The 24,166-nt window shown below is 41.6% G+C and overlaps 2 protein-coding genes across 4 annotated transcripts; one reads left to right on the forward strand and one right to left on the reverse strand.

Annotated features, from left to right (window-relative positions):
* The first annotated feature begins 1,503 nt into the window (after positions 1 to 1,503).
* Positions 1,504 to 5,343, forward strand: LOC311257558 (uncharacterized protein). Of its 2 annotated transcripts, XM_084353240.1 has the most exons (4): positions 1,504 to 2,560; positions 2,969 to 3,028; positions 4,493 to 4,595; positions 4,855 to 5,343. In XM_084353240.1, exons 1-4 carry the CDS (start codon positions 2,315 to 2,317, stop codon positions 5,208 to 5,210), a joined length of 765 nt encoding a protein of 254 aa, XP_084209366.1. In that variant the 5' UTR covers positions 1,504 to 2,314; the 3' UTR covers positions 5,211 to 5,343. The 2 variants fall into 2 exon arrangements, with proteins under 2 accessions (XP_084209366.1, XP_084209367.1); XM_084353241.1 differs by lacking the exon at positions 2,969 to 3,028.
* Positions 5,344 to 7,864: 2,521 nt separating this feature from the next.
* On the reverse strand, positions 7,865 to 22,435 carry LOC311257603 (uncharacterized protein). 2 transcript variants are annotated; one of them, XM_084353327.1, is made up of 9 exons: positions 22,043 to 22,435; positions 20,610 to 20,879; positions 14,687 to 14,968; positions 13,117 to 13,398; positions 12,624 to 12,784; positions 12,435 to 12,512; positions 12,316 to 12,357; positions 11,786 to 11,827; positions 7,865 to 10,576 (listed from the first exon to the last, which is right to left on the reverse strand). In XM_084353327.1, exons 1-9 carry the CDS (start codon positions 22,083 to 22,085, stop codon positions 10,409 to 10,411), a joined length of 1,368 nt encoding a protein of 455 aa, XP_084209453.1. In that variant the 5' UTR covers positions 22,086 to 22,435; the 3' UTR covers positions 7,865 to 10,408. The 2 variants fall into 2 exon arrangements, with proteins under 2 accessions (XP_084209453.1, XP_084209454.1); XM_084353328.1 differs by lacking the exon at positions 11,786 to 11,827.
* Positions 22,436 to 24,166: the final 1,731 nt, after the last annotated feature.

Consider the following 24,166-nt stretch of genomic DNA (forward strand, 5'->3'; position numbering starts at 1 on the left):
GTGACATGATTAATTTAATGACTTCTGTGATCATTTTATGTTTTCAGTTAGGTTTTTGTAGTCTGGCTGTCAGTAATATACTCTTTAACAGTCCTGTGTAACAATTTGCAGCAATTTACATGTATTAATCACTTTTTTATTGGCCATGTGTGAGTGGATTGTAACGTAATGTAAAAAATTAGACCTTCCCGTCACTCTCGGTTGCTTACACAAGCCTGTGGACAATTTGTTTAATGCTGCTGCACTGGATTTCTTTGTGAAGGACTTCCTTGTGAAGGATTTTCTGCTACGGGTCAAAGGATTTGATTTTATGTAGTTTTCAAGTGCCTCTGTCCGCTCTGTTAACAGAGAGCAACAGTAGGTAACATTAGTGTTGAAATGTAGTCTGCTAACTTTAGGTAACAGCTGCTTCAACCACAGAGGTTCCACAGAGCCCCTTTGAATTTTTGTTTGATTATATTTATTTTCTAACGATGGATAAATTGGTCAATAATACCATTATTTGAAAGGTACAGAGACCTTTCTTTTCTCTTTGTAAAGACCAAATACTGCAAGTAAGACTGAGGTTTCTTGAGTAGGGAAAAAGTGACTTGACTTGGGACTTGCCTTAAAGGGTAAGTCTGCCAATTTTACACATTAAAGTGTGTTTAGAGGTCTGGGGGAGTACCACTGCATATGTGAAAAAAAGTAGTATAAAGACTTCTGTGGCTCCCGTGGAAGCTGCATGTAATCTAATAAATTGCCTCCAGTGATATCACTTATACCGAATAAGCGGCTCTACACAGGTATTTTAAACGTGAGTCAGCCCGCTAAAAATCGCCTATTGACCCCATTCCTACTTCCCGCATACAAAGCGTTACTTTGTACATCAGTGACGTTGTGTTCCACGTCACGAATGTGCCAGAAACAGTTGTGACAGAAGAGAAAACAACGATGGATCCATTTTGAAAGAAGCGTCTGTAAAACGGTGGATAAATTCGTTTGAGCGTCACAACTCCCGCGAAGAGTGTAGAGGTGGCTAAGCATCTGCACCTGCATTGTGGGTGACAATGCACTCCTATTACATAATGAGTTGGACTCATTATGAACAGTTTGAAAAACGATTATCAAAATCGATCCAGTAGAACCACATACCACACATTTTTGTTGCCTGGTGCCTCAATTACCCACAATGCAACTTAACCACTGAGTGACATCACCGGAGGCAATTTATCAGATTACATACAGCTCCTTCTGGAGCCACAAAGAGGTTTTTATATTCATATTTTTCACATATATATTGCAGTTGTACTCCCAAAGACCTGTAAACACACATTAAAGTGTAAAATTGGTGGAGTCACCCTTTAACTAAGAACTGCCCAAGAAAAAATGACTTGAATCACATCATGTCTGTAAGTCACTGCGAAATATCTTAACATTTGACCCGACACATTAAACCACATGTCCCAGAGTGCAAATCTCTGTTTATCCCTCCTCCTCCTCCTCCTCCTCCCTGAACATGTAGACGTGTTTGCATAGTGGAAACTGTCGTTAGAAACGCTGGAAGGAAGGGAGCGTCATGCGGGAGCAGCGACAAGGGTGTTTTTTGTGAAGGTTGTGCAACATAATCCATCGCAGCGGCTTCACTCGATGCAGGCTCGGAGACAAAGGAGCACCAAAGTTGAGCGGTGCGGAGCTCAGGGCTGAAATAAGAGGCTTTGGGAGGCTCGTGTTCAGCGCGACGTCACCGCGTTTTGTTTTTTTTATATCCTTTTTTTCTTTTTACGCGCAAAGCTGCAGCGGAAACTTTTGGACACATCTGAGCGCTCATTGTTTTACAATTTTATTTCTGGCGTCTCTCTGCTGCATCTCCGCGGATGATCACATATCCCGAACCACTGCTGGATCTAAGCCTTGAAGGGGTTTCTTACCAAATATAGCCGCTGTTAATGCTGGAGCGTCCTTGACGGAGCGGAGCGATCCTAGATTGGGTATATAGCGGCTGCCAAAGTTTATAATTAAATCCTCAGCTCGCCTTGAGTCCCTGTTTGATTTGAACCCTCTAATTCAGTCTGATTTTTCAGATTGGACACCTGAACAAGTGTGCGTGTTATTTTTAGAAGTTTGTTCTTTGGTTTTTGGTTTTTGTGCCTGTTGCGATCTGCAGCATGTCGATTTAAACATCGCTCTGTGGCGAATGAGTGCTCTCAACAGAAGCCATTTTTAAGTCTTTGATTTCCAAGCCTGTCCTGAACACGAGCTGCTCAACCTGCTCCCACCTGCAGCCTTCACACATTTTTCTGCACCTTTTTTTTTTTTTTTTAAATCTTCAGCAATGACTTTTCGTGCGCCTGGCTGTGGGCGCGGTGGATGTGCCATGGCTCGGCTTTTCCTCACCATCTCCCTGCTGGTGCTCGGCTTGGCGGTGGGCTGGGCTGGAGCCGAAGCAGAGCAGGCCAAGTCGACAGACCAGAGCCAACCGGCGGTCACCCTCCGCACCCTGATCACCGGAACCTGCCAGGAGGTCCAGCGTTACGCGGAGTCGGTGGTGGGAAGCGGCGTGATACGTTCAGCTGCTGAGGTACAGAGAGGAGGAGGAGGAGGAGGAGGAGGAGGGGGTGCACCACCCACCGGTTGATAGCCTACTGTTTTCTCTCCCTGCTGCACCAGGAAGTGGCTCTCCACTCCTCTTTTCTTAATATTTAATCTAATTTCACGCTTCTTTCTTGATCAATAACTGAACCTGATCACTAATTCTCAACTCCAACCCTGTCATCTCTCTCCATGCATCTCCTCACCCCTCACACACATTCCTCTCCCCGCCCCATGCCCCTCAACTTGTTAATCTCTCCCCTGATCCCCTCATTTTCTCTGCCCTCATTTCATGTCTTCTTATATCCATGCATCCCCCCCTCACCCATCCATCCACACACACACACACTCTTTCTGTCTCCCTGCTTCCACCCCGCTGTGGCTCCCTCTTCCCCAGAGTGCTGTGTTGTTTCTTGAGTCAATGCTTGGTCAGGAGAACATCTATACGGTGGCCATGGTAAGAAACCTCCTGGGTGCCTCCATCCTAGTCTGCCCTGACATGGTCCCCTAAACAAAGTCCTCTCATGTGGCTCTGTTTAGCTCATGTCAGCCCATAGTTGGTGCAGAGAGTAGGAGCATGACTGTGGTGAAGCTGTGGCCGTGTCTATACAGTGATATTTGCATGAGAGGCCACATTATAGTCCTGCCTGTAGTGATAAGATTCTGTGTTGGCTGGCAAGTAGTCTGAAATTGTTCAACATGACTCAGCCGGTAGCTGTGAATGCAAAGTGTAGGGTGTGTACGTGATCCCTGGATTAGAAATGTTTTTTTCTATGAGTCCTGAAACACATCACACTGATAGACGGGTGTCATTTACACCGGTGGACACTGTGGACACGTCCTCACCACTTTTTGAAGCATGATTAGGTTTAAAAAAAGTGCTTAAAAATAGCTTGCATGAAGAAAAGTTAAAGGTGTAGTATGTAAGAATTGGCCATTTCTTGAATTCATACATAAATACTGCTAACCGTAGCTGCCTTCAGCTAGTTAGCTCAGTTAGCCATGCAGTAAGCAGTCCGTACCGAGAGCACAGGCCGCGGCTAGCTGCTTTGCATGCTGACTTCAGTAGATATCTCTGCATCACAGCACATAGACGTCTTTGACACGTCAACATTCTTATTTCTTCACATGTTGATCATTTTCATTATTTTTTTTAGGTTACATAGAGCCACTTCAGGCAAGTGAAATAAAAGAAAGTGTTGTATTGTCTGTTTAATGGCGCACAGAACAACACCATGCAATTTTGCATTTCAGGCTTTTTGTTTGAAACAAAGAGCCGACAGCGTGGGCTGCATCACACCTTCTGAAAAGTCTGTGGCTACACCAGCCTGCCTTTGGTATTAATGGATCGGGCTTCACTTTAAAATATTTAAGTATATAATTGGCGTGCACACTGAGCCTCATAACACCAGAGCAGTAAATGATTAAGTGTGTTTTCAGATGATATACACGCACTGACACGGAGCGACAGATGCTTGATTCGTGTTGACATGCTGGACAGTCCTCACGTATGCGCCAGTGTGTAGTGCAACAGGTGCAGATAAGAAACTTGTCTAACTCACAGGGCTACCCTTGACCTTGCCTGGCAAGGCTACTCTGTGTATGTGTGTGTGTGTTGTGTGATTTTGGAGGGGGGTGAGCGTAGGCTGTACAGGAATAGAGAGGGGCACTGCCCGGCTGTCACTTGCATGCACAGCTGTTTGTCCAAGTCAACAATAGAGCACCTCTTCTATCATAAGGTGCACCTCATCAGCACGTTCAGTCTTTAACTAGTATGTGTTCTGTGCATTGGAGCAACGAGGATACATCTAGGCTGGCTGTGTTCTTGTAAATAAATCTGTATCTTTTCTCTGCATGGTTAAAATGCTGCCTCTTCATTTTTTAGTTTAACAAGTCAAACGTCTCCACCCTTCCTCCACAGTTTTTCGAGACGGTGATCCGATTCCTGGCTGAAGGAGCTGCCAGCGGCCTGAATGTCATCGCTGTGTACGTCACAGAGATCCTCAGGGTCACGGGCTTCGATGGTGGGTACACGGACTGCCCATGTTTTGCTGCATGCTCCACTTTCTCCACCTTGTATGTGTAGTTCACTGCAGCCAATTGTCTGCTGAAGTAAGAAAGTTTCAAGGGCAAGTGCAAATATGCAGACCTGCCTCTCCCTCTGGCAGTTTGTCTGCCACTCCTTTATAAGTGTGAGTGTTTACTTCTGTTCCTTCCTGTGTGACACACAGGTATTTTGTTCCTCATGACAATATGCCTAAGCTGAATTTCCTTCCTCAACAGTTGCTCTGACGTTGCCCCGCTTCACTCCAGAGGGCGTGACCGCCATCGCCCAGTGGGGTCTGGTTGGCCTCATTGGCTACTGGGTGCTGACCATCGTTCTCCGGCTGTTGATTTGCGTGGTGAGGCGGGTGTTCTGGGTGGTGAAAACCGTCTTGGCGCTCTGGCTTTTCGGACTGATCGTGACCGACAAGACTGCCAGTGCAGACACCACGGCGGTTCGACTGGGCGGCCTGGTGCTGGGGTGCGTCCTGTTGACGCTGCTCACTTCGGGCTCTGAAAAGACTTGCGGAGTGGAGCACCGTCTGAACAGCCTGGAGGGCCGGCTGAAGGCGGTCGAGAAGAGGAAAGGTGAATAGTGACCAGAGAGGGTGACGGGAGAAAGAGTTAAGATGGACAAAGGTGGTGGGAATACTGGTTCATAGTAACATTGATGGTTTCTATCGTATGTTTGTCAAACTATTATGGGAAATAAAGTCTCTGGATTTTTAATCACAAATTCTCTTTTTGTTTGCCTTCAGAAAAGCCCAAATAATGAAACTACATTGAATATTTTTTCTATGATAGATAACTGCAATCACACACAATGGTATTACAGGGACAGTTCAACCCAAAATCAAAGATGCATATTTTTCCTCTTACCTGTAGTGCTATGTGTTCATCTAGAGTTTAGGGGATATCTAGCGTAGAGATGTCCGCCTTCTCTGAAATATAATGGAGCTAGATGGCACTCTTGATGCTTGTGATGCTCAAAGTGTCAAAAAGTTCAACAGCAATGTCTCTTTTCAGAAATCATAACGCGGTTACTCAAGATAATCCACAGACCTTGTTGATGCCGACCTCTTCAGCTGAGCTGTAACATTAGCTAATTCAGCTTGTGAGCCCCTATTGAGAAAAATATTTATTTTTGATTTTGAGGTGGACTGTCCCCTCAAATGGCTGCAAATATTAAGACTAGTGTGCACAGAGGATTGGATAATTTCTCAAATCAGATTGTAAACTGTCCTCTTTCTGTTTTGTCTCATACAAATAAAAGCTGGAGGCAAAACAAAGTCACATCCTTTGGACTGTCAAGGAAAATCCGACCCTTCCGTCGCAAAGAAATCCACAGTCCAGCAGCATTAAACAACTCAAACGAACCCGTCCACACTCTTGTATGGGCAACCGAGAGAGACGGGGATGGTCTCATTTTTCATGTCACGTTAGAATCTGCTTGCAAATGGCCAATAAAAAAAGTGATTAATACATGTTAATTGCTACAAAGAGCCCCTTTGATCGTCATGGTTAAACTGTGTCCAAAAAATATTGCGTCCATATTAGACGCAACAGGTAACTGGCTTTGACTAGAAAGAAACATTTAATTTCAGTGCGAATTATGTCGACCAATTTAGTACCTTCAACCCAGGCTGACCGGTGGTCTGTTGACACTTCAGTCGCCTGATTGGTTCTCTGCTGCTCAGTCAGCTGGAAGCCCTTCTGATCCTCCGGGTTCACACCAGCGACCTTCCCCGCGCTCCAGCCAAGTGGAACAACCTGACCTCGGTGCCATAGTTATCATTCCTGTGAGCTCACCCCGCAGCAACACAACTCACTCCGCTCCTACGCTCCTGCTGTGGTGGAGTGCCAAGTGAGCCAAATATGGATCCACACAGTAACTAACTCCAGAGTTAAACTGTGAGGTCAAACCGTGTCATCATCCCTCTGCATCAACACAGAGATAAAGATGGAGAGGGATGATGATATGATTCTAGACCTAAATGTTTTTGTAGTAAAATGCTTAATATGAGAAGCTCCGAGTCACAATCGTTGATAAATGCATGTGAGAAGATATTTAAATGGAACGTTTGACTTAAACGCTGCTGTGATCACAATGGATAAAATGCATCGAAGTACTGTGATCGGAGTCACATGTACTGACAAGATCACAAAGAATTATCACCTGGGACTTTCCTGCGTCTTTCAGCTGATTGTTTTGGTTTTCCAGACCCACAACACCGTTTTCGTTCAGTCTCACAGCCTCATTTTCAGTTGTAGCACAACTGTTTTCAGTGAAAAAGAAAAACATATTTTACTGACAAGTTGGAGAGCAAAAGCAAGCTGAAAGAGACTAAACACTGGATTTACATTTGTAACATGGTTGGAAACAAAACTCCAAATAATTGCGTATGTTGAATCTGTAAAGCAACTGTTTACTGTAGAGTTTGACGTAACAACTCAAACAAGAGATTTAACTAACTACAACATCTTGGGTCCCAAACCTTAATTAATAGTGCATTCATGCGGTGTCAGAATAATCAGAAAAATGTTTACGACTGGGAAAATTCACTTAAACGCCCCTTCAAGTCAGTGCAACTCAGAAAGTCAGAGAAAATATTGGTACAAACGAGCTTCTGCTGGGCAGATGAATGTCTCACATTTCCTTTGCTCTTCCTTGTCACTCAAATATTGGAAACAGCTGCCAATGTGTTGTTTAAAGGCTCTGAGTGACAGAATCCAAAATGTCAACCATGCTGCTCCCACATCCCGGCTTGTGTTCATGTTACTCACCAAAGTCGGAGGAAACACTTCCAAACTCGGGAAGTGGGCCCATCTTCTAGATGAGTCACAATCAATCAGCTTGGAGCCATTAATCCATTTCTCATAGTAATAGTTGCAGGTGTTGCAGTACATTTTATACATTAATCCATTGTAGTTCCAAGTAGAGCAATGACGTGACAAACTTGGAAGATTTCCAGGTTCACTCAGTGTAACAAATGTGTCAACAAGGAATCTGTTATTGTCTCATACAACAACAGATTTATGGCTCTGCTGTTTCTCTTAACAACACACAAAAGGTAACTTCTGCTCTGTTGAGTTTCTTCTGTAAACTAGTTGGTATGGTGGGAAAGAATTTATATGCTTGGATGAGCTTTTGGCTGTGTGGCGACATGTTGGGTGGGTGGTGCTTTTACCGTCGTCACAGAATTTCTGTGCTACACATTAAGACGGTAAAACAAGTACAAACAGCATTCAGTAGGATTTTATGAGGTTTAATGACACAAAGTGAATATACACTAAGACACAAACACAAAATGCTCACTTTTTAAGAAATATTTGACAACTCCTCATGTCATGTTCATAAAAAGCTTCCAGTTAGTGCGACAAAAAAATATATTATATATATACTATCTATATTCTATATTCATATATAGACACACAACATTCATGTAAGTCAGACATGCAAAATGAACAATTAAAATAAAAAGGACTGACCTATACATCATGACAAATATCAAAGCTCCAAATACAGCTATAATTCCATTTTTAGTGTAGTGACAGTCACAAATATATTGAAAGATGTACAGTATGTCACATTAGACTTTTAAATAAATGCATTTAAGGCTCAGAATTGACACAAGTGCAGTCCAGAGGTGACTTTTCTGTCATTGTGTCACTCTCAATGTAAAGTAAGCACAAGGAAAAGGCAACTGTTGCCTTCGATATTTTTATACAATCACTATAATTCAACTTAAGAACATTTGGATATGTGTGTGTGAGCAAATGAAAATGTTCCTGCAGCTACTGTAGCTATAACATCTACAGCTCATTTGAAGTTTCAGCAACATTGTGTAACTTTTTGATCTTAAAATGACAGCGTCAAAATAATTTTGATGGTGCAGTGTCTTTTAATAGGGTGAATGGTGTCAGTAGTCCTTTTCACACAGAGACTCTGCATTATCTCCGCAGTGAATGCTCCAAAGGAGGCACGACGGTACACGTCATGATGTTGATTTTTTGTGTTCCCCCTCCCCCCCCGTGTCCACCTGTTAATCTAAACATGTACCCGCTGACTGTTAATAATCATATGAATGCAGTTATAATGTGTTGTGATTATGCATCCTGGAAAGTGACAAAGTTACGTTTTTCGCTCTAAATTACATAATTACATAATCACCATCAGTAAACAGGATGCTGTCTGACTCTCTCAATCGCGGGGAGGGATGCTGTTTTCTGGGGGAAATTTCACTGAAGTCAAGACAGTAACTACAACAACACAATAGTGGAAGGAGACAAACACGTGGACAGACAGGATGACAGAGGCCTCTCCCCGTATAACTGCAGTATTTTTTTCCTCATATAAGTTGCCAAGGACACTACCAGTTACCACATTACTGTTGTCTGGTCCTGTAATGTTGCTTTGCGGGTCATTTCTCTTTTATTTGATGAGTGAAGGATCTGTTTGGTTATCAGACTGTGAACACCATCAGATCGACACGCCCCCACTCCGTGCCTCCGGCTTATCCATTCGCAGAGATGCCAACTCGCCTCTGCTGCGGCTCTGATACTACCTCTGGAGGCGCATCAGAGCCGCAAAGATACTTTTCCCCCTCTCCGCATCTGAAACTTTCACACAGAGGACGATGCATGATTCCCGCACTCAAAGGCAGTGTGAATAGGGCTTCTGTCTCAGCCACTCCACCCCCAATCACTTGTTTCTGCACTATGTAGCTTCAGTGAGAGGGTAGGATCACAGCGTTACATACATGTTTACTTCAACATACAAGTTATAAACTCATAACATTGTTATGACGTAATGAGTTTTGTTTGTAGTTAGCACCTATCATCGTCTGAGACACTTACATGAGACTCCTGAGGTATGAGATTATTGTAAATAAGGCAGTCACTCAGTTAAGAGTGCATGTTTTGTTCATTGAAAAAATGCCCTTTTACCTATGGCTTTGGACCTGTGACCTTTTGTGCTCTTGCTCGGCACACGAGGCCTTTGATGTTCATAGTAAAACATAAATAAATGGGACTGACGCAAATACAAAACACAGTGTTCGTTCCATCTCTGTTTTTTTCAAGCAAATGTTATAAAATTTGGCACAGTAAAGGTGCGTTCACACCGGACCTTTCATTTTTGTCACTGGCGACAAGTTTACATATTAAGTCAATGCAAACGAGTGACTGAGCGGTTAATCAGGCGAAATGTCGCTGCAGTTCAGCAACAGAGCGATTTTTTTGCAGCGACACGAGCGACAGCGACAAAAATAAAAAAAGGTCCGGTGTGAACGCACCTTAAAACATCGGGAATATAGCAGAATTTGGAAGAACAGGTTTGTGGATGTGTGTGTCTTTCTGTGTAGGTTTTAGTCCAGCATTTTGTGAAATATGTTTATCCACTTCGCACCGATACTTAATTGAGAAGATTGACACTACATTTAAATCTGTGCAGTAAATATGACGCCAAAAACAGCAGCAGGTTAGCTTAGCTAAGCATAAAGACTAGAAAAAGATAAGCAGCTAGCTTGACTATGTACAGAGGTAATTACATTTGCATACCAGCACCTCTAAAGCTCACTAATTAACCTGTTTTATCCTGTTTTATCGTATAAAAAACAACAAATGGCTGTTTCCCTGGGGGTTATGTGCCGGACTATTTCTTGGCTGTGACCAGTTGCTAGGCAACCAGCAGAGATTTCAAGAAGCCACTTGTGAATGAGTATCTTTCCCAATTGTTGAACTTTCTCTTTAACGTCACACTAACAAATGAGTTCAACTTTTAAAATGAAGGCTTTCAGAGGAAGTTGAGTTTGTCTGAGGTATAAACGTCACCGTAAGGTGAGTCTGAACCGAGCGGGGGCGCAGAGGAAAAGGACGTCCCCTTCAGTTCAAACCGCGGCTCGCCATCCGATTCGACAGGGACGGTTGGAGCGACTGTTGGCTCTGCTGGAGCTGGAAAAACCTGGAAAGAAAAAGACGGACATATTAGCTTGTTTCACAGGCGCAGCATGGAGAATATTCATGTCACATTATAACCACAGTTATAATACATTGTTTGTATTGCTAGTATAACAATAAGTATAAGATATGTAGTATGGAGTATGTAGGATTTAGGAGGATTTATGAGCAGGTATGGAATAAAATAATCATTATTATGTTTTCATTAGTGTGTAGTCACCTGAAACTCATTGTGTTTTTGTTTTTATAGAATGAGACTCTTATTTTGAAAATTTCTAAGAAAAATTGGCTTTTCTGAGGAAGGAAATGCACCTAACAGGACACCTATAATTTGGAGACAGAGGGGGAATTCAGACCTGGTATTAACATCCGTCCTGAGTGATCCGATCACAAGTGGACAGCTCTAAGTCCGCCAGGTCACACCTGACATTATCATGTGTCTCAAGTGACCCCTTGTGATTGGATCTCACTTCCCTGCTGTATATGCAAACATACACCTGCATCACTCAAACAAACGAAAACAATGTTTACTACATAAATAAGGAAATATCTTCATGTATAACATTTGCCGAATTAACAAGAAGGGCCAAATACTTACGAATTTTTCAGAGACAGCGTTTCACAATTAGTATAAAGTTTTTTCTAACTCAACAACTTACAAAATTGAGCTATTATTTAATGGAGTCTGGGGACTTTCTCCACGAGCGTCAATAAGGTAGTCAATATAGGTTACCCTTTACTGTATTTGTTCAAATTTGACATGTTAACCATCAATAAAGTCCTGTCTTCTTTCATATATTTAGTGTAAATGGTGAAATCAGTGTGTTCAAACAGACTAACAAACTATACTCAAGACACATTTCATAAACAAAAGCAGACAGGCTGGTACAGCAGTGCCGCGACAAATGGACAGTCTTGCATGTACGTACACGTTGCTAAAAGAAAGTGGTCACATGCGTCCCAGACCACCTCCAAAGGTGGTCTGAGTGATCAGATCTCAAACATGTCCAGGGAGTGTTCACACCCACACTTAGAGCTGCCCACTTGTACACATCAGATCATTTAGAATGCATGTCAATACCAGGTCTGAACAGTCTCAGACTATCACAAACAACACGCTGAAGAGCTGCTCAAAAATCCCAATTTGGTCTGTAAATAAATGTTGAAAACATTGTGTGTGCATGCTCAGACTTATATGGGGAGCAGTTCATACCTCAGAATAAGCTGGCGGCACAGTCGTAGGAGGATTGTTGATCTGCAGAGTGAGGATTTAGTCAGTTATAATACATTGTTTGTACTGTTAGTATAACAATAAGTATAAGATATGTAGTATGGAGTATGTAGGATTTAGGAGGATTCATGAGCAGGTATGGAATAAAATATTCATTATTATGTTTTCATTAGTGTGTAGTCACCTGAAACTAAGAATCATTGTGTTTTTGTTTTCATAGAATGAGACTCTTATTTTGAAAACTTTTCTGAGGAAGGAAATGCACCTAACAGGACACCTACAATTTGGAGACAGAGGGGGAATTCAGACCTGGTATTAACATCTGTTCTGAGTGATCCGATCACAAGTGGACAGCTTGATAATGCCAGGTCACACAGGAAGAACTTAATGTATTGTATTTGATTTTACAAGGGGGCATGAATGATTTATAATTTGCCTTAGCTGTAAATAAATGTTGAAATATACTTATTGTGTGTGTGCATGCTCAGACTTATATGGGGAGCAGTTCATACCTCAGAATAAGCTGGCGGCACAGTCGTGGGAGGATTGTTGATCTGCAGAGTGAGGAGCCACACGTTAGTAGTGAAGAGGGACAGAATAAACAAAAGAGGAGAATGCAAAAGACACCAACCAGCGGGCCAGTCGGAGTGTGCGAGGGCTGAGCAGGGTAGGGTTGTTCTAGCCTTGGTCCAACAGGCTCATGGTCAAACTGTAATTTGAATTACAGAAACACAATGGGTACAGCAGCGTTTTTAACTTTACACTTCTATACACACCAAAAAAAAAAAAAAGTCATGTAAATTTAATGCAGTGCGCTCACATCGTGGTAATGCACCGCAGGTCCCTCATCAGGAGTCTCAGGTTGCTCCTCTTTGGAGGAGCTCTTCCCACCGCAGCAGCGCTTCAAGAAGCCACAGCAGCCAACTACAGCGCAGAAAATGCCGATGCCCCTTCCAATTTCTTTGGTATCATAAGGTGATGCTGAAACGAGTCAATTAGTTGATGGGCATAAGATTTTGATAATTTAATACTCCTGTAATTTGGGAAAAAAGTCAAACATTTGCTGCCTCTATCCTGCTTTTCTCTGATGTTTATCACTGTAAATTTGTCTCGGACATAATGGTAATTTCATGACAATTACAGACTGAAAGAGGAGTTTTTTAAAGAACGTTTTGCATGGAAGACATGATCATTAGTTGCAGACCTACCACTAGGTTGTAGATAATAGTAAATAGATATAATAGGCTTTGGTTATAATTGGCTTAAAAATACCAGAAATCTGAAACGTATTATAAAACACGCAGGTTTCTTACCCTCAACCTCCACTGTTGCCACTAAGGCCCTGTTGCCCTTTGAATCTCGGACCTCATAGCGCCCGCTGCATGACGTCTGGGGGTTCGAATTTGAAACCCCACATCGCCCTGACATTTCAAACCCTGAACACTCCGGATTGGGCTGTAGCCTTCCATGACGAACTATCTGATGCTCTACTCGGTCAGTTTCTGGGAAGAAGTAAATGTGGCAGGAGGTCGGTTCCAGATCGTAGGCGAAGTTGAAGCTTTCACCAGCAGCGTTTTGAAAGGACATCTCTAGTGCTGGAAGAGAGGACGAGCAAGACAGAGGATAAAAAAGTGAATCTCCACCAAAAAATCCTTTGAATACCAAACACCCATCCTGTGTAGTGTTGGTTCTTGGTGTAAGTTCCTAGTTTTGTCTTTCACATAGCATGGCAGCTGTAATCATCTTAAAAGAATTGTCCAACATTTTGGGAAATATGTTAATTTGCTTCCTTGATACCATCAACCACTTGACCACTCAAGTTCATTATATAGAATACAATTATCAGCACCATAAACATCATCAGTAATAAATTTCAGGGCAGAGTGATAGACAGAGTCCAGATTTGAGAGTTAAAGAGGAATTGTGCCTATAAACCACAGAATAAGATGATATAATAAAATGATGAAACCACAACAACTCATTGTTCCATGAATAAAAAGTTCATGTTTGCTATTGCGCCAGTGTTTTCTGAGCCCAGATGAGTATCAAGAGGAGCTCCTCCTCGAACTGATTAAAGCTTCTATGATGCTCTTCTTTGATTCATCCCAGCGACACACAAAACCATATATTCGATGTCTTAGATGCCATCTGGGAATCTGAAGCTGCATCATTGTAAGCCACTGACAGCTTCTGCATACTACTTGAGCTGTACACATGTGCACAGGTAGCTCCAAATACTGAGCTTTTTACACTGACAGAACACAAACTAAACTTCCAAAGCAATGTGGTGGCCTGAGCATAGAGTTTACAACACTGTCGATAAATATCTGTCATCATCCAAATTGTCAGTGTATCGGGAAATAGACCTGCAACAATTAATCAATAAATTGTCAACTATAATATTTTCTGCTTCCTTTACTCCTCCATGACAGTAAACCGAATATCTTTGGGTTGTTGTAAAACATGACATTTGAGGATGTCCTCCTGGGCTTTGGGAAACACATTTTTCACCATTTTCTGACATTTTATAGACCAAAAAACTAATTAATTAATGTGATAATTTAATACTCCTGTAATTTGAAAAAAGTCAAATATTTGCTGCTTTATTTCCAGCCTCTATCCTGCTTTTCTCTGATGTTTATCACTTTAAATTTGTCTCGGACATAATGGTAATTTCATGACAATTACAGACTGAAAGAGGAGTTTTTTTAAGAACGTTTTGCATGGAAGACATGATCATTAGTTGCAGACCTACCACTAGGTTGTAGATAATAGTAAATAGATATAATAGGCTTTGGATAAACATATAAAGCTAAAAACAAACAAAAGAGGCTAAAAATAACAGAAATCTGAAACGTATTATAAAACACGCAGGTTACTTACCCTTGACCTCCACTGTCGCCACTAAGGCCCTGTTGCCCTTTGAATCTCGGACCTCATAGCGCCCGCTGCATGATGTCTGGGGGTTCGTATTTGAAACCCCACATCCCCCTGACATATCAAACCCTGAACACTCCGGATTGGGCCGTAGCCTTCCATGACGAACTATCTGATGTTCTACTCCGTCACTTTCTGGGAAGAAGTAAATGTGGCAGGAGGTCGGTTCCAGATCGAAGGCGAAGTTGAAGCTTTCACCAGCAGTGTTTTGAAAGGACCTCTCTAGTCCTGGAAGAGAGGACGAGCAAGACAGAGGATAAAAAAGTGAATCTCCACCAAAAAATCCTTTGAACACCAAACACCCATCCTGTGTAGTGTTGGTTCTTGGTGTAAGTTTCTAGTTTTGTCTTTCACATAGCATGGCAGCTGTAATCATCTTAAAAGAATTGTCCAACATTTTGCGAAATACGTTAATTTGCTTCCTTGCTGAGAGTTAGACGAGAAGATTGATACCAAATTCGATTACATCCATATATGTATATACAGACAAAGATAGAATCTAGAGGGACATCATGAGCTTCACTAGGCCGATCAATATGATTTGGTTGTCAGTTAGAGAGGAATATCTGTTACTCTCCTAAACTAGATGTAGATATCATACACTTAAATAGACCTGATTTTCTTCATCAACATTAACAAAAATGTCTATCTCACACTGTTTAGGAAAGTGAGAACAGGTCTGCTCCAAAAGTTAATGATGTATAAATCCTAGGTATCCTACATATTTTGGGCCAAGATCCATCCTCCATCCATTCAGTTACAGTATGTGGAAATCCGTTCCGTAGTTTTTGTGTAATCCTGCTGACAAACCAACCAAACAAACGGACGTGTGAAAACATAATCTCTTTGGTGGAGGTAATAATGACACCACTAGCGTGTAGATTGGTCATTATTGACCTTATTTTCACTATTCAATTTTATCTGCCTGTCTGAAGGGGGCGGCTGTAGCTCAGTGGGTAAAGCGGGTGTCCGGTCGCCAGTTCGAACCCCGGCTCCCCTGGGTGGAACCAAGCTACATGCCGAAGGATCTTTGAGCAAGATGCTGAACCCTGACTCCTGGCTCCTGACGTGCAGTTGGCACCTGTCAGAAAGGGCCCTGCGATGAGCTGGCAACTCGTCCAGGGATATAACCTGGCCTTCGCCCATATGGAAACTGGGATTGGCTCCAGTAACCCCGCAACCCCCTGAAAGGGGGGGATAAAAGCGGTAACATCCTCGCGACCCATACGGAAAAGCGGTCAAGAAAATGAGATGAGATGAGAATTTTATCTGCCACCAGGCACAAAATCAAAAAAATGAAAAGTGGCTTGCGCTTCACTCAGACTGGCGGCATGGCACCATTTCTATATGCTTTTATAGGTGTTTCTCTAACCCAATAGCCCAATTAATATTCAGTCTTACGTTACGTTACCAGTGGGTCACATCTACTATTCCAAAGTATTGCCACTCCACCAGGTGTCCTACATTGGACTACTTTTGTGCTGAGATCAGTGGTAGACATCTAAGCACCATTAAAATCCTTATATAGCGTGCTCAGTTTATTCATCCAAGTCCCTTGACGGCAGAGGATGTCACACACAAGTGTGTTGACCACCAACGTCTTGTTTTATTTGCAGCACTGTGCAGCACGCAGGCCACATGTATTGCATGATAAACCTCAGATTCTACTTTTCCTTTTCATACCTACAGGGAATCTCACAGCCCACTTTTCCCTTTTGCATCATTACTAGTTAAAGGGCTCCTCTGAGATCTTTGTTTTCCCTCTGGACCAAGCAATGGCTGGTTAGCTTAGCACAAAATTTTAAAACAGCTAACCTAGTCTGGCCCATAACACCTGCCAAAACAACAGCTTCTGGATTTTACACTTTTTGTTACCTTTTCACAGGCTAGCTGTTTCTCTATTTCCAGTCTCTGTGCTGAGCTAAGCTAACATCTCCTCTATTGTCATATTTGTGGTGTGAATATAAGAAGAATGGTATCATTTTTTCATCTCAGCGAGAAAATGAATAACTGAATTTCCCAAAATGTGGAACTGTTCCTTTAAATTCATGTCAGTTACACTGTTTTTCAATCATGATAAGTTTTCATCCATATGCTCACATGTTCCAGGCAGTAGTATTTAGTAATAGTTATAGTATCTAAAAATGTTACGTGCCTACCATCTTATGCATGTTAGTTTGCAAAAATTCAAGCATTGGCCTCCTGTTCCTCCACTGGCCACTTTACTGAATTAATCCCTATTTGAATGATGTGGGAGCTAGGGCTGGGCGGTATGACCTTAAAATCATATCACGGTATAAATTGAATCCCTTCACGGTAACGGTATATATCGCGGTATATATCTAAGTGTAAAAGTTATAACATAAGTGTTTCTGAATGGGTTTTGAAGTCCCTTAGCAAAGCTAAGTTGATTTTAAAGAACAACAAAAAAAGCAAAGATATAATGTAGTTTTTAGAGCATTTATTGTGCAGAAGAAGATAAGTAAGAACAGAAGTAAGTATAGTATCTCAGAGGTACAACATTCTTCAATAATACAAAAATAAAGTGGATATTGTAAACAGTACTTCAAGTAAGAGAGGCTTTCTATAAGGCAAATGGCAAAAACAGTGAAAAGGTTCTGCAATCCAAAATAGTGCAAAAGTTACCAAACATTAAATTTTCCACATTTTAAAGAACACAAAAATAAAAAAGTTATTCTAAATAACATTACTTCAAGTACACAGAACAGGCTTTTGTTATGGTGTGCAAAAGTGTCACTGAACATTGTTTTCTCAAGTTGCAGCTGCAGATATTTTTAAAGAGAAACACTTACAGTAAACTTAGCATATTTTCTGTAAAAAACAAACAAACCAGTCATTCAGCGTAACTGCCTTCACCACATTTGTGCCATTGTCGGTGGTAATACACACTTGAGATTCTTCCCTGAGGCCCCATGACTCCAGTGCGTCCTTTAAAGCAACACTAGGTAGTTTTTCGACCTTAAAATAATATTTCTAAACTCAGTTAAGTGGTAGAATAACGGTTAGTAGGATGCTCGGTGCCGCCTCTGCAGCCTGAGGGGGGTCGCGCCGGCAGAAACGGCACTGCGTAACTTCCCTGAGTGGGTAGCGACATACCTGACGTAAGGGTGTCTAGTGCGACCTGCTTTACGACACGTTTATTCGTCAATGGATTTAGCCAGCAGCTACTTGGATTTTTTGTAAACCAACGCCATGGCCAAGCCAGCTAAAAAAGCCAAGAAGGTATTGTCTGAGGAGGCGTAGAAAAGAAAAAGAGAAAGTGATATAACATGGGCCGGACACGGATAAATATTGGACCAGCTTACACTCGGTGGTGCGAGCTGAAAGAACTGATGGCGACCTAGCCTTGATGCTACTGGATTTGTAAGTCATATATTACATATATACATATTTATTATCTTACCGACTTTTACTTTGAGTTGATTTGTTGTTATGTGGTGTTCATTAGGGCTCTATTTGTCCAGTTTATAACCGTAATAAAGCCGGGGGATAAGCTAATGCTGTCCATTTCGGTAGCTTGCTCGTTTTCATGTAGTGACTGTAAACTATGACTAACTTACTAAAACACTGTGAACGTCTTGTCTTGAAAAGTTGCAGATTCCCTAGTTCATGCAGATAATCAACATAATTGTTGGACAGTGTGGTCGGGAGGTAACGTCAGGCTATTGTTGTTATCGGTAACGTTAGCATGCTACTTAGCTACTGTTGTACCGAGTTGGTTGTAGTTATTACGCCAAACACAACGTCAGCTTGCATGTTTTCATGTAGTGACTGTAAATGATGACTAACTTACTAAAACACTATGAACGTCTTGTCTTGAAAAGTTGCGGATTTCTTAGTTCACGCAGATAATCAACGTAATTGTTGAACAGTGTGATCAGGAGGTAACGTTAGCATGCTACTTACTGTTGTCATACCGAGTTGGTTGTAGTTATTACGCCGAATACAACATCAACTTGCGATTGTATTCAGTAACTCCCGAAAACGTAGTTATATTTTCAGACGTTACTAAACACATTCACGCCCAAGCGTCGTGTTTTGGAAGTATCTTAATCGGTGCAATCACTATAACCAACTCCGTATGAGAATAACTCTAGCATGCTAATGTGCTGTGCAGCCTATATGCTAACAAACTACCAACTGCTATCTCTGAATCTAGCTTGTTGTTGGCACTCGATTGAGGTTTTTTCAGACGATTTCGTGATTCGCCGGCTCCGTCAACAAATTCACGTGTAGTCATTTTCCCCAGGGATGCTCATACAGCGACAGTATTTACGACTCTAGTAACAGATAATTGCGCTTCTCAACCAGCCGGGGGTAGTAATGAGTCCAAACTACCTAGTGTTGCTTTAATCCTTCTGCTATTGCCTCACCCTTATGGTCATCAGGAAAATATGAAGTCTGCAAGCACCTGCTGGCCAATTTCCACTCATCAGTAATGTAATGAATCGTGAGGCTGATATAAGGCTCCATGGTGCGACTTGACCACAAGTCTGTAGTAGTTGCGTATAGGGGTGTAACGATACATGTATTTGTATTGAAGTGTTTCGGTACAGGACATTCGGTTCGGTACAGGGCTGTGCACGGGTGAGTTTCCGGAACGGAAGTTGCGTGCGTTTGTTTTCTGCCTGCAGCTCCATCATGGCTGACGCTAGCGCGAAACCAGAGCTTGAAGACCCTCCCCTGTCGCTTAAGTCTCCTGCTTGGGAACACTTCGGCTTCCTGGTTAAATATTGCAACGGAGAAAGACGGAGTCCGGCACAGCGCAGTTCCGCCAAACAGCTGGAGAAACGAAACGAAACTTATTACCAGGCAGCACTTTACAACAGTATTCTATTTTTTTATTTTATTTTCATATTTTGTATAATGTTACAATAAATTGTATTTACGTAAATTGCAAATTCACGTTTTGCATTTTGTTTCCCATACTGTACCGAAAATGAACCGAACCATGACCTCAAAACCGAGGTATGTATCGAACCGTGATTTTTGTGTATTATTACACCCCTAGTTGCGTAGTATTTTAATTCACGGAGGTCATTCTCAACTCACTCTCGGAGCTGGCCATACAGTTTGGGCATTTCTTTCTCTGCATAATTCTTGCGGCTTGGAGGTTCGTATCGTGGATCAAGGGTTTTAATCATGTCTTTAAACCCACTGCCCTCCACTGTTTGGAAAGGGACCATATCTTTGCACAAGTGTGTTGTGATGGCTCTTGTTATGTCATTCCATCGCTTGCTCTTTCTGTCATACGGAATACTCTTGGAAAAAGCTTCCGCAATGGAGGGCTGCTGTTAGGTAGTGGGCTAAATGTTTTTGTTTCTCCCCGTGTTGGCAGGTGTTTGAGCCGAGCGCAGCCTCTGGCTCTCTGCATACTTGAACACATGCTTTGACTTCTGATGGGAAAACAGATTGCTCGTGTTACCTTTGTTGGCGGTCACAGTTACTACACACATCTTGCAAATAACTTTTTTCTGCTCCACATCCGACTTTTTAAAGCCAAACCACGTTCAAATCACGGACGTGGCACCGTTTTTTTTTTACCAGCTCCTCCTTCTCCTCTGTCTCTGTGCTTGCAGCCATTTTCACTCTGAGGCAGGTGCGATGACGTCATCGACGGTAGGACGGTACTGCGCAAATCTCTACCGTGGGCCAAATTTTCTACCATCTACCGCAAATACCGCGTATACCGCGTAGCCATAGTGGGAGCCTATCGATAAACTATACTGCATTTAGACCAAAAGCCGCAGCAGAGGTTGGTTCATCAGACTACTCAATGACAAAGCAAACATATGGATGAATAGTGGATAGTGGATCATGCTGCTGAGAGTGGTTTATAATGACTCACCCACAACTCTAATGGTCCTGACAGACAATGCCAACCGATCTTTGTCTCTCAATATGTAGGTCCCACTGTCTTCCTGGGTCAAAAGATTGATCACATAGTAGCTACCCGTCACCTTCCACCTACTGTCCTGGCTGGCTGGAGGGTCATCACGTTTCCACAAGATTGTCGCATTTGACTCATCATATCCAGGGGTGAACGTGAGGGATTGAGCCTTTCTGAGCAGCCTCATGGTGAATGAGCGCCCATACTCTAGCTCATTATACGAGAGGCCTAGAAAGGAAGTCCAACAACAAAAAAACGCCGATTACATACCTTGTGAATGTATAGCAACATTACCATTTGTGTCAGGGATCAGAGTATATCAAAGTCATATTATACGTAGTAACTATGCCTTTACACTGCACTGGCAGATGCTCGCTCATCATTAATGAGTACAGTGGTGGAAATACTATTCGGATCTTTTGCTTTAGCAAAACTTAGATTATAGGAGCAATAATAGCAATACAAAAATATATTGTTACAAGTAAAGCCCTTTATGAAAATGCTGCCCGAGTAAAATTAAGTTTGCATTAGCCAAATTTACTTTAAAAAGGTGCAATATGTAGTAATTTTAGTTTAAAATATTCTTACATTGACTACAATTATCAACAGAATGTGATGAAATAACAGGTCTGACATTGGGCTACATTATGGTGCCGCTTCTTGCATGCATTTCCCAAAACCTCCTCCTCCTGTCAGCCTGCGGCTCCTGTGCTAGCTGTGTAAGCAACACTAAAACTCCCATGGTGCTGTGAGCCCCCCGTCCTGACCCCTAGCTGCACCGCTAACTGAGCTAACTAGCTAACAGTAGCTACAAATAGCGATTACTCTAGTTATATGCTGCTTCCTATTTGAATTTGAACTGGTGGCCAATACTTACATCCCGCACCTTTAACAATAACCCCTTCAGATTATTAAATTATGGCCCCAAAGTCGCAGAAATTTATCTTATAACTTATGTGCATAAATTATTATCTCATGCAATATAATCATAAATAATAAATAAAGGGTTCTCCTGTTTGTTTTGTTGCATTATAATTTATTATTACTAGTACATGGTGACTTAACAAAAATACAAGCATACATGTAATAACGTAAAACATTGTTTTCCTAACACTACTTAAGAAAGGCTGATTGTCTCATTCCCAAATCGTCAAATAATAACGCTTTGGGAATGAATCCCGAAGCGTCAGACTTTGACGAGCAGGGAATAACACTCAAAAAGCAGCTTTTCTTACCAATAGCACCTTTAAGTGCAGCACTCGAGCTAATGTTCGTCTCACCACAGACCTCAAATAGGCTGTAACGTTGATACTGTCGAGTCTTTATACTCCCTGTTCTATAGTCTTAGGCGCAGTTTCGCTAGAGGAGGATTTAAATATAGTTTTACTCACCAACACAGAAACAGGCACACAGCAACAACAGCACCTCCATCATCTCCTGTGACTGACAACAAGCCCGCGCAGTGTGAACAGTCTTCGGCCAGTTAAGCGCACGATAAAGTTCATCAAAACGTTACCAATGAGTCTTAAACATATTCACAGCAATGATATATCAGTTGTAAAAAAGCACATATTCGGTAATCAACTGTGCACAAACGGTCATTACTAGCATGCACGTCCGGTGTAGAGGGCATGTCTAAAGGGCGTTTCCATGGAGGCGCTAGTGATGCGTCCACGTGCTGTGGGAAATGACAGAATTTGAACCGCCCGTAAACTTGCCCCTTTGGCACGTTTACGCACTCCTAACAAAACCCCAACACAGGCTCAGCGAACCACACACCAACCATGTCACGTACTAGCTCACATACAATTTAATTTCCTTTGGTGTGTTTTTTTCTTTCAAAGTGTATATATGTCAAATATTCCGACCCCTTGATTTGACCTAAAAGTAGCAGTATAGTCCGGCCAGTTGGGTAGATTTGGTTTTAGGAAGATTTTCAATCTATATTACTGTCAAAGCAAAACTGTGCGTCAGACAGGTCGGATCTTAACATCACTACTGAAATAAATAAGTTTCTCATATTCTCGCACGCCCCTTCCTGAAAAACTCTGTTCGTGAATGCAGACATTTTTAAAAAAAAAACCCGTTTGAATTGTGCCATTTATCACACATATAATGTCTGTCAAGTAAAAGAGACATTTTCGAGTCATTAAAGTCGCAGATTGTCGTAAATAAAGTAAAATAGCATCTAATTTTGTGTGAAACCGCACATGAACTAAGTCGTCGCGCTCCACACACGTCACCAACACGGTTTTTTTTTTTTTTTTTACCTTTATCATCTTGTTCATGGGTTCTTCAACAGGTGGATAGAAAGGAAATAACCAAACTAGTAGTGTAGGAGCCTTGAATGAATTAGTAGGGGGGTTTCTATAAGTAATGAGGTGAAGGGATATTGTTACCTTTGGTGTTGTTTGTTTTGGTTATGTGGCCATATTGAGTCACAGAGAGAGAGGGTGAGCTGGGTCGCCCTATTTTTTGTTGACTGCTATTTTTCTTTGATCACTGGTTACTTTGATTATGAATTTGTGCACTTTATCATGAGTTGATGGTTTTTTCGTTAATAAAAAGTTCAGGCCCAACCTCAGTCTCTCAGCCACTCCTTTGTTCGTTGAAGACGCTGCAAGCAGCTAATACGATAAATGACCAAACTAATTTAAACTTGATGGTCAAAGTTATCTTGCACATAATGCAGACAAATATTTGATCAATTATCACTTTTTTTAATCGTTTTAACAACGATGACCTGTTTGTTTCTCAAGGTCTTATACAAAAAAAAAACTTAAAAAGAGATACAGATTTACACAAAAGTCAGAGGGTAACAGTTTTCAGGTATGACACGGTACCTTTTGCATCCAAAAGTTAGACATTTGCCTTAGCTTTCTTTGTGCACAAGTTACACGACATAAAAAGAAACACAAAAGTCTTTGCATGATTGCAAGCCACAGGTCACTGAACAAGCCACTCTGTTGAGTTTCTTCTGTAAACCAGTTGGTACGATGGGAAAGGATTTATATGCTTGGATGAGCTTTTGGCTGTGTGGTGACATGTTGGGTGGGTGGTGCTTTTAACATCATCACAGAATTTCTGTGCTACACATGAAGACATTAAGACGGTAAAACAAGTACAAACACAGCATTCAGTAGGATTTTATGAGGTTTAATGACACAAAGTGAATATACACCAAGATACAAACACAAAATGCTCACTTGTTTAGAAATATTTGACAACTCCTCATATCATGTTCATAAAAAGCTTCCAGTTGGTGTGATAAAAAAATATATATATACTATCTATATTCTATATTCAAATATAGAAACACAACATTCATGTAAGTCATAGACATGCAAAATGAACAATTAAAATAAAAAGGACTGACCTATACATCATGACAAATATCAAAGCTCCAAATACAGCTATAATTCCATTTTTAGTGTAGTAACAGTCACAAATATATTGAAAGATGTACAGTATGTCACATTAGACTTTTAAATAAATGCATTTAAAGGATAAGTACC

Source organism: Pagrus pagrus (assembly GCF_965226575.1).
Source record: "Pagrus pagrus genome assembly, chromosome: 5".
Classification (NCBI taxonomy): Eukaryota; Metazoa; Chordata; class Actinopteri; order Spariformes; family Sparidae; genus Pagrus; species Pagrus pagrus.

Bases quoted from the DNA above. Each gene is read 5' to 3' on its own strand.
- LOC311257603 (XM_084353327.1), bottom strand. From the start codon at position 22,085: ATGATGGAGGTGCTGTTGTTGCTGTGTGCCTGTTTCTGTGTTG. The intron at 12,513-12,623 runs GTGAGCGCACTG...TTCAAATTACAG, and splicing joins CTGCGGTGCATTACCACGAT to TTTGACCATGAGCCTGTTGG. The intron at 10,577-11,785 runs GTATGAACTGCT...TTTTCTTTCCAG, and splicing joins TGCCGCCAGCTTATTCTGAG to GTTTTTCCAGCTCCAGCAGA.
- LOC311257558 (XM_084353240.1), top strand. From the start codon at position 2,315: ATGACTTTTCGTGCGCCTGGCTGTGGGCGCGGTGGATGTGCCATGGCT. The intron at 2,561-2,968 runs GTACAGAGAGGA...CCTCTTCCCCAG, and splicing joins TGATACGTTCAGCTGCTGAG to AGTGCTGTGTTGTTTCTTGA. The intron at 3,029-4,492 runs GTAAGAAACCTC...CTTCCTCCACAG, and splicing joins ACATCTATACGGTGGCCATG to TTTTTCGAGACGGTGATCCG.